The following is a 16,867-nucleotide window of genomic DNA, read 5'->3' as shown; positions in this document are numbered from 1 at the left end:
CCTGAGATCATGACCTGAGCCGAAGGCAGAGGCCTTAACCCACTGAGCCACCCAGGCGCCCCCCCTTTTCCTCTTTTTTTAAAAGTTTTTATTTATTTGACAGAGAGAGACACAGTGAGAGAGGGAACACAAGCAGGGGGAATGGGAGAGGGAGAAGCAGGCTCCCCGCTGAACAAGGAGCCCAATGTGGGGCTCAATCCCAGGACCCTAGGATCATGACCTGAGCTGAAGGCAGATGCTTAACCATCTGAGCTACCCAGGCCCCCCTAAACATTTTATTTATTTATTTGACAGAGAGAGATCACAAGTAGGCAGAGAGGGAGGGGGAAGCAGGCTCCCCGCCGAGCAGAGAGCCCGATGCGGGGCTCAATCCCAGGACCCCGAAACCAAGACCTGAGCTGAAGGCAGGGGCTTAACCCACTGAACCACCCAGGCGCCCCCTGACTCAGGACTTTTTACTCTACCTCAAGTCATCTGACCAGTGAGATCCAACCCTGTTACTTCATTGGTAGGCCTTATTTTTTAGCCTCTGCTATTTAACTAGCGAACATGAAATGTCCTTTGAAGAGTCATACCTGCCCACATTTCATCATTCATCAGCTGCTGACTTAAGCACAAAATAAACAGGCCCTCAGACCAGCCTCCTAACTCGTCCACTCAGAGTCTTCCGTGTTTGATACAAAGCACATGGCTCTTCTTTCCATTAACTAACACAAAATACTTACTTTTTAAGTTCTTGTCAGTCAGCCAGTTGCACCTCTCTATTATCTGAATGCACTTGCTCTGATGTCAGAAGCCTGTCTAGGAGTAAGGACATCAGGACGGCAACACAGATCATCCCTGACTTCAGTCTTCCTCACAGAAAGACCAGCTAACAACTATCTACAGACAAGACATCACGGCATCACTCCTCCCTCACACCAGCCCAGCTCGGCACTAACAGCCCTCCCCCAGGGGTAATGGTTTTTCTAGTGGCAAAGGAGAATCCAAGGCAGACATCCAGCTCCCCCAGCACAGCAGGACACTTCCCAAGAGGCTCATTCGGTTCTCACCTCTTGACTACCATGGTGGAAAGGAGTCTGCTGGGCTTAGCTACTGGGGATCATGCGGACAGAAGGCGAGAGGGGCTTTCAGCAATCAGCACTCAGATCTGGAGGACGGTGTTCCCACTTGCAGCTGTGCCCAAGCAGAGATCCTAGCCAAGCCCTGCATCCGTCTGTAGAGCTGAGCCGGGAGCTGATCCCACCCTCAACTAATTCTGATTCACTTGATCCGGGGCATACTTTAACATAATAAAGTCCACATGTGACAAGTCCATAGCTATCATACTTAATGGTGAAAGACTGAAAACTTTCCTCCCAAGATCAGGAATAAGACAAGGGTGCCCGCTCTTACCAAGTCCTATTCAACACAGTCCTAGAAATCCTAGTCAGAGTATTCAGGCAAGAAAAAGAAATAAAAGGCATCCAAATCAGAAAAGAAGAAGTAAAACTGTCTCTATTTGCAGATGACGTGATCTTATATAGAGAAAATCCTACACTCTACCAAAAACCTGTTAGATTAATAAAGGAATTCAGCAATAAATTAATGCCAAAATTAGTCGTTTCTACACACTTACAATATAACTATAAACTCTAAAAAAAAAGGAAAATGATCTCATTTACAATAACATCAAAAACAATAAAATATGTAACAATAAATTTAACCAAGGAGGTGAAAAATCCGTACACTGAAAACTACAAGGCACTAATGAAAGAAAATGACGAAGATACAAATAAATGGAAAGATACCCCTTGTTCACAAACTGGAAGAATTAATATTTTTAAATGTCCATATTACACAAAGCCATCTATAGACTCAATGAAACCCCTATCAAGGCTCCAGTGGCATTTCTAACAGAAATAGAAAACCAAATCCTAAAATTTGTATGGGAGCAAAAAAGACCCCAAATAGCCAAACTAATCTTGCAAAAGAGGACTGAAGCTGGAGGCATGACACTTCCTATGTCAAAGCGCATTGTGAACCTATTGTCATCAAGAGTTCAAGATGGCAGGGTAGAGAGATTCTGAACTCCCTCCCCCAGACACAACAAATCTACAAAGACATGGAGACTATCTGAACAAGGGCCTCTACAACCAAGAATAAAAGGGCCACATGAACATGTGTGGAAGAAGTACAGACATGGTCTCACTGAAACCCCACCCCAGCGCTGCAACCCACAGTCAGGAGGGGGTCTTATAAATACAGGACTTCTCCCTGAGGAGCAAGGGGTTTATGCCCCCAAATAAGGCACCTCAACCTTTGGGTCCTGCACCAGAGAGATGATCCCCTACCAAATGTCTGGTTTTGAAAGCCAACAGGTCAAATGTTCAGGAAAATTATAGCGCTGTAGGGGACAGGGACTCTGCTCTTAAGGACTCACAGACAGACTCACTCGCCGCAGAACCTGGTACAGAAGCAGCAGTCTGGAAAGTGCTAGACCGTAAGTGAAGAAGATTCATTTGCTAATCTTAAAATGTCTGTTGTAAGGGCAGAAGCCTGGTAGAACTCTCTCTGGGGACAGAGATGCTGGAGGGTGCCATTTCTGGCGTTCTTCCTCTATCTTGCTAGTGCCAGTGTGTGCGCCCAGTCCTGTGTGCCACTCCATCGCAGCTCTGCCAAATCCAGCCACGCAAATGCCCGACCTCACATACCACTCCACCAGGGTTCCACCAAAGTCAGCCAGGGTGCACAGTCTACATGGGAGATACCCCTGAAGTGCCTGGATCTGGTGGCCAAGAGGAATTGCATTTTTGGGTCCTATGCGTCTAAAACTGGATAGACAGTTCTTGGCAGGCTACCATCTCCAAGGGACTGCACTGACAACAGACTAAAACCACCCCTGGTTTTCCTATGAAAAAACTTCAGCCTGAGGGTAGGTTTCAGGTTTACCACACATGGAAGGGCTACAGAAGTGCTCTCAGTGAACACAGGCTGAAGGATACCATCTTTGAGCTCTCAGCTGGCCTCACCACAGCATGCTAGCACTTCTCAGAAAGAAGCTCAAACATTCCTCGGGAACCCTGAATTTGCAACAGTCCCTAAGGGGAGATCCTCCAGATCACCTGGTCTGGAAGCTAGCAGGGTCTACGACTGCAGTCTCCTATGACTGTATATATTTGCATACCTTGAAGATGCTGACTGAGGGGCTAGTTTCCAATCAGCCTGAAACTAGGTGCTGACTGAAATCCCTCCTTCTGGAACCCTCACAGGTCTTGATAGAAGAACTGGAACCTACCAAGAGAAACTCAGGCTGCTTAAACAATCATAAAGGTTTGAGAGACAGCCAAGAGCTAGAGCAAAGTTAAACACTGAGGTTCACCTCCTACGTGGGGTCACTCCTGCAAGACTGGGAGAGACAGCTATTTTGCCTAATACCTAGGAACAACCACAGAAAATCAAGCAAAATGAAGAGACAGAGGAGTTTATTTCAAACAAAAGAACAAGATAAAATCCTGGGAAAAAATCTTAATGAAACTGAGATAAGCAATTTGCCTGACAAGAGTTAAAAGTAATGGTCAAAAAGATGCTCACCACACTTGGGTGAGGAATGGAGGAATACAGCAAGAACTTCAATGAAGACAGAGAAAACATAAGACAGTACGAAACAGAAGTCACAGAACTGAAGAACACAATAACTGAACTGAAAAATACACTAGAGGAGTTCAACAGCAGACTAAATGAAGCAGACAGAATCAAATGAACTAAAACACTGGGCAATGGCACTCATCGATGAAGACATCGAAAAAGAAATTAAAAAAAACCTTGAGACAAATGAAAATGGAAATGCAACACACCAAAAAAAAAAAAGGAAAAAAAAAAAGAAAATAAATACAACACACCAAATCTATGGGATACAGCAAAACCAGGTCTAAGAGGCAAGTTCGTAGAGACAGTTAAAAAGAAAAATCTCAAATTAACATCTAATTTACACCTAAAGGAACTAGAAAAATATGAACAGACAAAGCCCCGAATTAGTAGAAAAAAGGAAATAATAAAGATCAGAGTGAAAAGAAATGAAGTAGAGACTTAAAAGACAATGGAAGGGCGCCTGGGTGGTTCAGTGGGTTAAAGCCTCTGCCTTCGGCTCAGGTCATGATCCCAGGGTCCTGGGATCGAGCCCTGCATTGGGCTCTCTCTGCTCGGCAGGGAGCCTGCTTCCCCCTCCCTCTCTCCACCTGTCTCTCTGCCTACTTGTGATCTCTGTCAAATAAATAAATAAAAAATCTTAAAAAAAAGAAAAAACAATGGAAAGGCCAATGAAACTGAGAGCTGGTTCTTTGAAAAGATTAACAAAATTGACAAACCTCCAGCTAGACTAAGAAAAAAAGAGAGAGGGCTCAAATATATAAAATCAGAAATTAAAGAGGAGAAGTTACAACTGATACCAAAGAAAGCCAAGGGATCATAAGAGACTACTGTGAACATGTGAATAATTACACACCAACAAACTGAACAATCTAGAAGAAACAGATCAATTCCTAAAAACATATAATCTTCCAAGACTGAATCATGAAGAAATAGAAAAATCTGAATAGACTGATTACTAGTAAGGAGACAGAATCAGTTACTTAAAAACTCCCAACAAAGTTCCTGGACCAGACTCCTCTCTGGTGAACTCTACCAAACATTTAAAGATTTAATATATGTCCTCCTTATACTCTTTTAAGAAATTGAAGAATAGGGAATGCTTCCAGATATATTTTATGAAGCCACTGTTACCCTGATATCAAGACCAGAAAAGGACCCAAAAATAAATAAATAATAAATAATAAAAAAAAATAAATAAAAATTTTTAAAAATTACAGGCCATATCCTTCATATCCTTGATGAACATAAATGCAAAAATCCTCAAAAAATCCTCAAAAAATATTAGTAAATGAATTTGACAATACACCAATACATTAAAAGGACTATACATCATGATTAAGTGGTGATTAATTCCAGGGATGCAAGGTGGTTCAACATCAGCAAATTAATCAACATGATACACATTAACAGAATGAAAGATAAAAATCATATGATCATCTCAATAGATGCAGATAAATTTACAAAATTCTTTTATGATAAAAACTCTCAACAAAGTAGGTATATGGCCATTGAAAGGCCATATATGACAAGCCCACAGCTAACATCATACTCAACAGTGAGAAGCTAAAAGTTGCTTTTCCTCTAAGATCAGGAATAAGACAAGGATGCCCACTCACTCAACATTGTATTGGAAGTCCTAGCCAGAGCAGAAAAAAAATATAAAAAGCATACAACTTGAAAGGAAGAAGCGAAATTTTCACTATTTGTAAATGACATGATTTTATATAATGAAAACCCTAAAGATTCCACCAAAAAACTGTTCGAACGACTAACTGAATCCAGTAAAGTTGTTGGGTACAAAATCGATATATATATATAAAAAAATCTGTTGCTTTTTTTTTTTTTTTAGATTTTATTTATTTATTTGACAGAGATCACAAGTAGGCAGAGAGGCAGGCAGAGAGAGAGAGAGGAGGAAGCAGGCTCCCCACTGAGCAGAGAGCCTGATGCAGGGCTCGATCCCAGCACCCTGAGATCATGACCTGAGCCGAAGGCAGAGGCTTAACCCACTGAGCCACCCAGGTGCTGTTGACTTTTTTACACACTAGCAATGAACTATCAGAGAGAAATTAAACCAATTCTGTTTATAAGTACATCACAAAGAATAAAATAGCTATAAATAAATTTAACCAAGGAAGTGAAAGACCTGTACATTGAAAGCTATAAGACACTGATTACAGAAATAGAAGAAGATATAAATAAATGGAAAAATATTCCACGCTCACGGATTGTTAGAATTAGTATTGTTAAAACAGCCAAAGCAATCTATAGATTCAATGCAATCTCTAACAAAATTCCACAGTCATCTTAGAGAGAGAACAAACAATCCATTTGTATGAAACTACAAAAGATCCCAAATAGTCCAAGCGATTTTAAAAAAGAACGACAAAGCCGCAGGCACCATGCTTCTTGATTTCAAACTATCCTACAAAGCTACAGTATTCAAAACAGTATGATATTGGCATTAAAACAGATACATAGGGGCGCCTGGGTGGCTCAGTGGGTTAAAGCCTCTGCCTTTGGCTCAGGTCATGATCCCAGGGTCCTGGGATGGAGCCCCACATCCGGCTCTCTGCTCAGCGGGGAGCCTGCTTCCTCCTCTCTCTCTCTGCCTGCCCCTCTGCCTACTTGTGATCTCTGTCTGTCAAACAAATAAATAAAATCTTTAAAAAAACAAACAAACAGATACATAAATCACTGGAACATAAGAGCCCAGAAATAAACCCATGCATATATGGTTAATTAATTTATGGCAAAGAGGCAAAAATATTCAAGCAGAAAACAAAAAATGGTGTTAGAAAAACTGGACAGTCCCATGCAAAAGAATGAAAATGGACCACTGTCTTACACTGCATAAAAAAATTAACTCAAAATGGATTAGACTTGATTGTAAGACCTGAAACCATCAAATTCCTAAGAGAAGACATAGAAAACCTTCACACACACACACACACACACACACAAAAGAGTATTATTCAGACACAAAAAGAAAATCCTGCCATTTGCAACAACATGGATAAAACTTGAGAATATTATGCTAAATGAAATGAGTCAGATAGAGAAAGACAAATACTGTATGACCTTACCTACAGTGGAACTGAAAAAAATGGAACTCCCAGAAACACAGAGCTGATTGGTGATCACTAGACGTGTGGAGTAGGGAGCGAGGGAAGTGGGTAAAAGGTGGTCAAAGTCTGCAAACTTCCAGTTATAACATGAATAAGTTCTGGGGAATGTAATGTACAGTACGGGGACTATCATACTGTACCAGATATTTGAAAGATGCTAAGAGAGTAGATCTTAGAAGTTCTCAATACACACAAGCATACCTATGTGAGGCAATAGATGTGTTAACTAACCTCACTGTGGTGATCATTTTACCATCTCTCCATATATCAAACCGTCATGTTGTACACCTTAAACTTACACAATGTTATATGTCAACTGTATATCAATAAGCTGGGGAAAAAAAAAAAAGGAGAGAAAGAAATGAAGACTGAATTTAAAAAAAAAAAAGCCCAGCTAAGATAACTCACAGCAGGATGTTAATGCATCGCCATCTACCCATCCATCAATCCACAAGAAAACTATTTGGGCCTCTTTAGTTTGCAATCTGTGGGAAAGTCTTCACTGAATTACACTGTTTAAGTTATATCTCCATTATTTAAAATCAAGGGTTTATATAATAAAAGACCAGATAAAGAACCTTCTGTATATTCTACAAAACCACTGTTAGACACGACCTGTTATGCTGCTGGGTATTCCTCATGTAAGGTTGGACGTGACTGACTTCACAGCACTCAGTTCCAAGAAAAAGCTGATCTTCCCTGTCAATTGTTATTTCCATTTTTTCTAACACGCAGTAAGAATTTTATAACCTCCATATTATCCTTTATGCTTTGTTGCCAGAAGCTAAAAACAAAATATATTCGAGTACAGTAAATACAATCACCTAAAGTTTTGTCATAATTTCCCTATTTCTGTATAATAATTTTACTAAACCTGTGTTTTCTAATATAATTCTGACTATAGCAGCAAAGAATGAAATGAGAAACAAATGAAGAATGCAGCTGAGATATAATAATACAAACAATACAAAGAAATAATAAGTAAAATGACTCCAGTACTGGCTTTAAGATTGTTTTAACCTCTAGGAGCAAGACTGACAGAATAAAGGGCTTCTGTCTTTCCAAAACCTCATGTCTAACTCAGCTCCCTGCTTCTTCGGTCCATCTCACAATGACTTACACAGTATAGTAATTTTCTTACATTGCTTTACACCAACATTTCAATCAATAATCATTTTTTCCTTTGAGGAAAAAGGAGAACTATAATAAATCATTTTATTCTAGAGAAATCTGTTAGGAGAAAACAGGGTTGTGATTTTCCAGAGATTTTGTTACTTGGTTCATAAGAGCAGTGATGAGTGATGATGTCTGTTTTGTCGGGAGAGCTCAATCTCTAGCACCTAGATCGGCATTGATCAGGCCCTCAACAGACAGTGGGATAAATGAATAAACTCTCATTCATACACTATCCTTTGTTTTAGGACATACAATAACACAATCAAGGAAATCTGTTATTTCGTTTTCACTCCTTTTAGCCTATTATTATCAAGGTGCTGCTCAGAATCAGTAAGAAAATTATGAATCAGACCAGCTGTCACTGCAATCAATACTGCATAATTTTTGTAAATCCTATTTTTTTTTTCAGTCAATGTTGTTAGAGCCTCGGGTCATTTACACTTTATATAAAACTAAAAAAAAAAAAAAAATTGAAAGCCCTGCATTTTATGCCATAAATATCAGGCCTTAACAAAATATTGTGAATTTTCATTAAAAACATCCAAAAACCTACCTTCTCTTTTAAAAGTCGGAAGAGAATCCATGGTATTATGCACAAAATATAGAGTACTATTGTATGCTGATTACATAAGCTAAGGCCACAGCAGAAAGCACCAATTTTAGCTATCTGAAAAAAAAAAAAAAATCTAAGTTAAAAATTTATCTAAAACTCTTAAGTAAGCACAACAGTAAAAAGTTATTCTTTATATGAGAACCAAGCATTTGTACCATAGGTCAGGCTCAAGTCAACTTCAGACACAGTCTCACTTCCACAGACACTAATATTTAGCACTGCTTTTTTTTTTTATAATATTGTCCATTCTCACCACATCACTGCAGTTTGACCTGATATGACTGTCTTCAAAGTAAGTTTTAGAAAGTCCTGCGTGATAACTAGGTAAGTCCTACCAGTAATAGGATATTGTGTAATTCCTATTAAAGTCTATAACTAAAACTCGGGCATTCTTTCCATTTTACTTTTTCTCCTATTAAATTACATAAATAAAATAGAACACTTTCGATTTAAAAACCAGGTTACGGATGCTGTTTTTGCTCTCTTTGTACATGTGCAATTTTCATAATCAGAAGAAAGTTTACTTTAGACCAAAAATGAACTCTAATAGCAGCATAGATCCGTCTATGGGAACCATGGTGTTCTTCCGTTTGTATATTCTTTAACAACAAAAGGCCGTCTTTATTAAGATGGTTTGATACCTCCCGTTGTACAGACTGTAAGCTATTAGAAGACAGGGTTCCCTCACATTTCAAATGATCTTGATATTAGTGTTTGCCTTATAAGTCACTGGAACCTCTTCCAAACTACTTCGTTTATACATTTGATAGTTAAAAAATAAAGTACAAATTTGGCCTTTTTTTTGCAATTAGAGAGTAAGTCGATGTACCATAATGGTATATAATTTAAGGTGGTCAATCCAAATAAAATTTGGCATCTTACTAACACACACACACATGCACGCACACACGCATGAAACTTCTGAACTCTGGGAGAAGAAGGAAAAAAAAAAAGCCCCATGCTTTATAAAGGCTATCATGGTTCACAGTAAAAGAACTCAGAATATTTTCTCTCTCAATGCGCCCAGATTACCTTGACAGTAATCAGGACAGATAAACAGCACCCAAAGTTAAAAAGAAATACAGCATCTGTCTAAAAATTAAAACAAAAAGTGATTTCACTTTGATCAAAATAGGTTACCTTTGATCTTTCTTTTGCAGTTGCTGCCTCCTCAAAATGTACAGTAAGAGCCATAAGCAGCCCCACAAACAGATTGTTTAAGCTAAAAACCTCGGCTGCAATGGACCACTGCCATGTTAGACGAGAAAACGAAAACACCCCCGCAGCAAGAATTCCTCCAGCATGTGAGCCAGAAAGCCTGCAAATACAGATAACATGAAATCTTCTTTCCCAACAAAAAGAACCGACTTTCTTTCCCTTTTTATAAACTGTAGCGGGAGAAATTATGACAGTCGCCCAGCACTATCCCAACACATTATATGATTAATACATGACTTCGTATAATAATTTCTTCCAAAAGATTTTAATTAGGAAGTCCATATATTAACTTATTAACAAACAAATGAACACAATTCATTCAGTCTCCTATGGACTAAAGGAGGTTTAGTTCTTAGATGGAACCTCTAGGATTCCAGCCAGTTCAGAAAGCCTGAAGAGACAGTAGCTAGAGAGATAACAAACCTGTTACCCACAAATTAGAAGGATGGCCTGGTTAAGATGGAACTACGCTGAATTCTAAGAATTAATGAAATGGCAAAACATCTACTCAGGAATACTCATTCTCACTTCCTGTGGAATGTTTGGGCCTAGGCACTTTCCACACGCCCGCACTAAAGTTTATCTCCCAGCATATGGCAGATGTCTTTGTCACAACATCTGGTGATTCTAAGATCTTGAAAGCTAAGTCCTTAGTTTCTAGTGATTTCTTCTTTACACATAGCTGAAGTAGAAAATGACGTATTTTTTTTCAAGATAGGGATGGGACTGTGAACTTCAATAGCACAAAAAGAATCAAAAGCCACACTTGGAAATAAATTTATCAACCCAACGCCAATGAGAGCCAGACATTTCAAATCAATTAAATCAATCAAATCAATCAGGAATCTGGATCTCAATTCCAAGATTTGATGTGAAACTAGTAATGGGGTGGATAGAGCATATAAAAGCAAAATAACTTATTTCCCCATATATCTAAAATGATTAAATATCTATTACCAAATAGATAACAAGTGTTATGATTCAGCAAGTATTACCATGTCTGATAGTTAATGATAATATATGGCCCTAAATCACCACTTTTAAACTAAAACATATTGTTTTGGATAAAAAGCTGTGGAGTCATTCTATGCCTTTTAATCAAGCATCACAGAAAAAAAAAGTTAAATTTCCCAATAAATGGTACCTAGCCACTAATCACCAATATTATTATCTCCATCACCCAGTTAGGTTCCTCAAAATTCCCTGATAAGACATGCCTATTCCCAGCGCCACACCTTTGCTCATGGTGTACCCATGAACCAAATGTCTTCTCAGATTCCTTCTACTTATTCAAGCCTTACTCTTTTCTCAAATTTCTTTCTAATTCCCAGGTTTCTAGCTCATCTTGGAACATGTGTAGCATGTAGTTACCTTTAATAATTACTTCAACTTTGTTTTTAAAATGTGAACTGGAATTAAGTTTCATTTATATGGGAAGTCTTTCACTCCAAGCACAGAAAGGGAACTTCATGAATGAATGAATTAATCTTAAAGGATGAGTGATATTTTTAAAGGAATTTCTATGTTTCATCTGCCAATACTACTTTGGAAAGTCAGCATAAGATACAAGATTCCTTCCTCTACTTAAAACATAAATTAGCTTCCTTGGAAAAATGGCTGATTCCAGATCTGGGGCAGGTCAAGTACAAAATGAATCCGAAATCTCTTGTGCCAGAAAGTAAGGAAGGGTTCAAAAGAGGACATGACAAAAAGGACATGGATCCAGCTTAAATGGGTCAAGTCAGGAATAATCTGAACAACAATAATTACAGTAATAGATTATAACCCAAAGAATAAATAATCTATGAATCTAAAGTGATATAAATAAATAAATAGGGGAAGAAAAAGTCCACAGAAAGTCAACAACTAATAACTATAGAAGAAATGATGGAATTTGGCATCCATTATGGTAATAATGGATACCAATATTAGTGAGTAAAAGTTTTACAGAAATATGTATGTAGTCTAAAGGTATCTCCCTGTAAATAGATTAATTACAGAAGGAAAAATGGTAACTCTACAGGGCCAAACTTGGCAGATACAATCTTAACCACATGATCAAAGTTAAAGACCAGTAATGGGACAAACTTCATATACTTCCTGATCTATTCCAATGAAAAGAACAGAGCATCATTTCCATGGTATTCTTGCCAAAATGTATTACCTGAACCTACAAACTCATTTGAAGAACATTCTACAAAATAACTGGCCAATATAGATCAAAGAAAATGTCAAGGTCTTGAAAGACAAAAACAAAAAGCAAAAGACCATGAGTCTATATGAAAGAGACTAAAGGGAAATGACAACAGAATAAAAGGCATGATCTCGAATTCTCTCCTGCTAAACAGGGTATTACTGGAACAACTGGCAAAATCTGAATCACCTTCATAGATAACAATGTTGTATCAGTGATAATTTCCTGACTTTGAGAACTACACTGCGGATATGTAAAAAAAAATGTGTTTGTTTTTTTTTTAAAGATTTTATTTATTTATTTGACAGAGAGAGATCACAAGCAGGCAGAGAGGCAGGCAGAGGGAGAGAGAGGAGGAAGCAGGCTCCCTGCTGAGCAGAGAGCCCGATGCGGGGCTCAATCCCAGGACTCTGAGATCACGACCTGAGCCGAAGGCAGCGGCTTAACCCACTGAGCCACCCAGGCGCCCCAAAAATGTGTTGTTTTTAAGAAACATACCATGACGCTTTTAAGGATAAAGGATAGCATCTATGCAACTTACTATTAAATGGTTAAAAACAAAAAAACACACACATAATGTTTGTGACCAGTGATATGGAGCATCTTTTCAAGGGTTTATTGGCTATCTGTAGGTCTTCCTTGGAGAAGTTTATTCATATCCACTCCCTGCATAAAAATTAGATTGTCCTCTGTATTGTAGAGTTCTTCTCAATTTCCTTTCCCTACATTTCTCTCCTGCTAAACACAGCCAGAGTCCATTGCTTGCACCTAAGAGCCCTGGCTAAAACACACTGCCTTCCCTCTTTGTAGTTCCTATTAAGGTTTAAAGGCAACTTGAAACTGTATAAGCAAATTCTGAAAATAAATGCTGAGGAGGTCATAGCTTTGTGAAAAACAGAAGAGAGCAGTATGTCCGAGAACATAAAGTTGCGTGTGCATCCATATATAGGATATGTAGTATAGAAAACATTTTGGAGGGACGCCTGGGTGGCTCAGTGGGTTGAGCCTCTGCCTTCAGCTCAGGTCATGATCCCGGGGTCTTGGGACAGAGCCCCACATCGGGCTTTCTGCTCAGCAGGGAGCCTGCCTCTCCCTCTCTCTCTCTGCCTGCTTCTCTGCCTACTTCTACCTATCTCTCTCTGTCAAATAAATAAATTAAAAAAAAAAACATTTTGGAGGCTCCATCATCTTACTATTCGATGTGGAGTTTTTGTGGGGCTACTGTATATAAGCTAAGCTTGTATGAACTTCATTGAACTTTACTAAACTGTGAATGTCCATTGAAACATATGTATTTTAACATACTGCCTTTAAGTTTGCTTTATGCTAAGATTCAGAATCAATTAACATTCATGGGCCATGTAGGGGACTAAGAAAACGAGGAAAATGCAAAACACCTGTTGCGGAAAAACTCCCAAGTTGAAGGATACCTACAAGGATTTGTAGGCAGCAGTAACGGCTCAGCGGAGGCTAATGAGGGGCCGGATCTGTCAGCACAGCTGTGGAAGGTCTGAAGCAGCCAGAGCTGGCTGGGAAAGGCTGGGGAGAGCCAGGGTTAACGGCTTCACTACACAGCTAGGACAGAACAAGAGGGAAGGGAGTTTGAAATAAGCCAGGGGGCGCAGGCTGGATAGGGAAGAAAGCAAAGCAGCAGGGGGCTGATGAAGACAATAAAAAGGAAGAGCAAAGGGTTCTAGGTCTCAGTCAAAAGGAAGATAAGTGCAGAGGCATGGGGAGAAGAGTGAACTGAAAGCTAAAGTCAGGCCAGGTAGTACAAAGTGGGTTGACCCTTAATTATCACTGGCACCGTTAAAGGATGGAACTGGCTTCAGTTAAACAAGACTGTTGTTGAGGGCTGCCTGTGATGGAAAATAGTTTAATAAAGCTGTTTTCAAAATCGTAATATTTTTAGTAAAACTAAGTATTTGTCCCCAAAACAAGCAGTACAGCATACACTAGTAAGTCTGCAAGGTGAGTGCTTGTAGGCAGACAGACAGGTGTGTGGCCGAGGGCCCTGACGCTCTATGCATGCTATCAGGGAGGGGTGAGGGCCCACGTCAGCACGCTGAGAGCGGAGTCTCATCTGCTAACAAGCAAAGGATGACATCAGCAGGGGTCAGCATGAGGACTTTTTTTTTTTAAGATTTTATTTGAGATTTGTTTATTTTAAGATTTTATTTATTTATTTGAGAGACAGAGAGAGCATAAGCAGAGGGGAGGGGCAGAGGGAGAGGGAGAAGCAGACTCCCGGCTGAACGAGGAGCCCAAAGTAGGGCTCGATCCCAAGACCCTGAGATCACAACCTGAGCCAAAGTCAGGCAACTTTGTTAGTTCACCAATTGAGCCACCCAGATGTCCCAAGCCATGAGGACTTTCTGAAGACTCTTGAGGTCTTCAATTCATTCACTGACTCTGTAGGTAGGCAGTCTCGCTGTACTGCGCAAGGCATATCACATTATCTGAGCTTGCTTCCTTTCACCCTAATAAGACAGAGATAAATGACTAAAGACCAGCTGAAGTCAAAGATGACTTCACGAAGACAGTTCAGGATCGTGGTGAGGCTCAGTATTAGCTTCCTGCTGTCCACATCTGTCGCCTCTATGCTCTGTAATCACCCTAGCATTCTATTAAAATAGCACCCAGCTGCCATCTAACTGCCACATATAACAGGCTCTCAGGACCTCGCTGCTGGATTGATCCCAGCCCCGAGCACACTCTACTGAGCTGAACTGGGCTCTACATCCCTCCAGGTGTTCCCTCTGGGGTTCTGGATCTTCCATCTTTGTTTTCTCTGAATGGCTCCTCTTCTTCCATCATCTCCTTTAAAGCTGGTGTTCCCAAGATTTCACTCTCACACAATTCCTCTCACTCTTACATACTCCACTTGGGTGGCCTGATCCACTATCCTGATGTCACCTGCCAACCACAAACTGAAATAACCCAATCTCTCTCTAGCGCTACCTCCCCCTTAAGTCTCAAAGGGACACATCTCCAATGGACTGCTCCATACCTCACCACAAAGCCACTCCAACTCTCAGTGTCCAACGGACCCTTAGTATCAACACGTGCAAAGGTTATTTCTCATCCTCTTCCCCAAATGATTCCTATTCCGGGGTTGTCTTAGTGATTGTCATATCCACCTAGTTTAGTTACCCAGGATAAGAAATCTAAGAGTCATCATCAAAGCTCCCCATCATACATACCACATCCTGCCAGTTTTTTGTTTTTTTTTTTTTTAAGATTTTGCTTATTTATTTGACAGAGAGAGACGCAGTGAGAGAGGGGAACACAGGCGGGGGAGTGGGAGAGGGAGAAGCAGGCTTCCCGCTTAGCAGGGAGCCCGATGTGGGGCTTGATCCCAGGACCCAGGGATCATGACCTGAGCTGAAGGCAGACGCTTAACGACTGAGCCACCCAGGTGCCCCCACATCCTGCCAGTTTTACCTCATAAACATTTAAAAAAACTCATCCTCCTCTCCATGCATACCATCACTGCTCCACCTCAGCTGTCAGGCTCACCCCCATTCAACAGCTTTGTTTGTGGTCTGCCTCTAGCCCTAGGCCCACCATTGCCACCAGAGTGAAGGACCTAAAACATATTTGATCTTGCATTTTTCTGCCTCCAACCCCATGAGGACTCCTCTTTGATTATAAAACATAACAAAGGGACACCAGGGTGATCGGTTGGTTAAGCTTCCGACTTTTGGTTTCAGTTCAGGTCACAATCTCGCAGACTCTGCTTGAGATCAAGCCCCGTGTAGGGCTTTGTGCTCAGTGCAGAGTCTGCTTCAGATTCTCTTCACCCTCCTTCCCCTCACACACACATACTCTTTCTCTCAAATAAATAAAATCTTAAAAAGAAAAAGAAGCATATTACAAGCTCATTACAACAGAGAAGATCTTTTATGATCTGCCCACCTGCAGCTTCATTTGTGATCTAACAACACTAAATGAGTTTTAAGTTCCTGTACTTACTACAAGCTCTTTCTCCTCCATCTCTGCATTTTTTTGCAGAAGAGGAATGCTGTTTTGCCTTTATGTGGATGATTCCCACTGACTCTTTCCAACTCACCATAGGCATACCTTCCCAAGAAGTTGTTTTTTTGTTTTTTGTTTGTTTTTTAAGATTTTACTTATTCATGAGAGAGAGAGGGAGATCACTCGTGCCCATGAGCAGGGAGAGGGGTGGAGGGAGAAGCAGACTCCCTGCTGAGCAAGGAACCAATGCGGGGCTCGATCCCAGGACTCCAGGATCATGACTTGAGCCAAAGGCAGATGCTCAACTGACTGAGCTACTTGGCCGCCCCACAAGAAGTTTTTCCTAAAGTATTTTCACTAAGACCAGGGTGTTTCCCCTTCTCCAGAGTCCATTAAATATATTAAATGGATACTGAATAGACAGGTTTTTCTGTATTTCTAAAACTTTGCAAACCTAAGGAATAGAAATTTTTAACTGTAACCTAATCTAAACATAGTAAGGAAATCAGATTTAGGGAACTTAAAATCCTCTAAATAATGAATGGCAAAGCCAAGAGAATTATTTTTGGACTACTGATATAGCCATTTCAGCATATTCGTGCATTTTAAAAATAAGTCTATTTCACTTCACATGTTTATGTGTGTGTGTCCCTACAAAAGCCTTTTGATTTTTGGGAAGCTAAATGTTTTTCCACCTATATATTTCAGACATACTCTATTTTTAGTTTTTAATGCTCTTCAAATAACTAAAGTTTTTAATTATCTCAACCTATATCCAAACATTTCCAAATAATGCTTTATTATAAAGTTATTTATGGAGATGCCTGGGTGGCTCAGTGGGTTAAGCCTGTGCCTTCAGCTCAGGTCATGATATCAGGGTCCTGGGTGTCGAGCCCCACATCTGGCTCTCTGCTCAGTGGGGAGCCTGCT

At 40.0% G+C, this 16,867-nt stretch overlaps 1 protein-coding gene across 2 annotated transcripts in view; it reads right to left on the bottom strand.

Annotated features, from left to right (window-relative positions):
- LOC111160055 (transmembrane protein 260) overlaps positions 1-16,867 on the bottom strand; it is a 67,037-nt gene that overhangs the window by 33,567 nt on the left and 16,603 nt on the right. For both annotated transcript variants that reach the window (XM_022522863.1, XM_022522872.1), the window contains exons 4-5: positions 9,688-9,865; positions 8,488-8,601 (exon numbers count right to left, since the gene is read on the bottom strand). In XM_022522863.1, the coding sequence (XP_022378571.1) occupies positions 8,488-8,601; positions 9,688-9,865 (292 nt within the window). The remainder of the gene's footprint in view (positions 1-8,487; positions 8,602-9,687; positions 9,866-16,867) is intronic.

The sequence above is a fragment of the Enhydra lutris genome, unplaced genomic scaffold (assembly GCF_002288905.1).
Source record: "Enhydra lutris kenyoni isolate GAN:26980312 unplaced genomic scaffold, ASM228890v2 scaffoldscaffold4, whole genome shotgun sequence".
Classification (NCBI taxonomy): Eukaryota; Metazoa; Chordata; class Mammalia; order Carnivora; family Mustelidae; genus Enhydra; species Enhydra lutris.
This window is presented reverse-complemented; position numbering and strand designations above follow the sequence as displayed.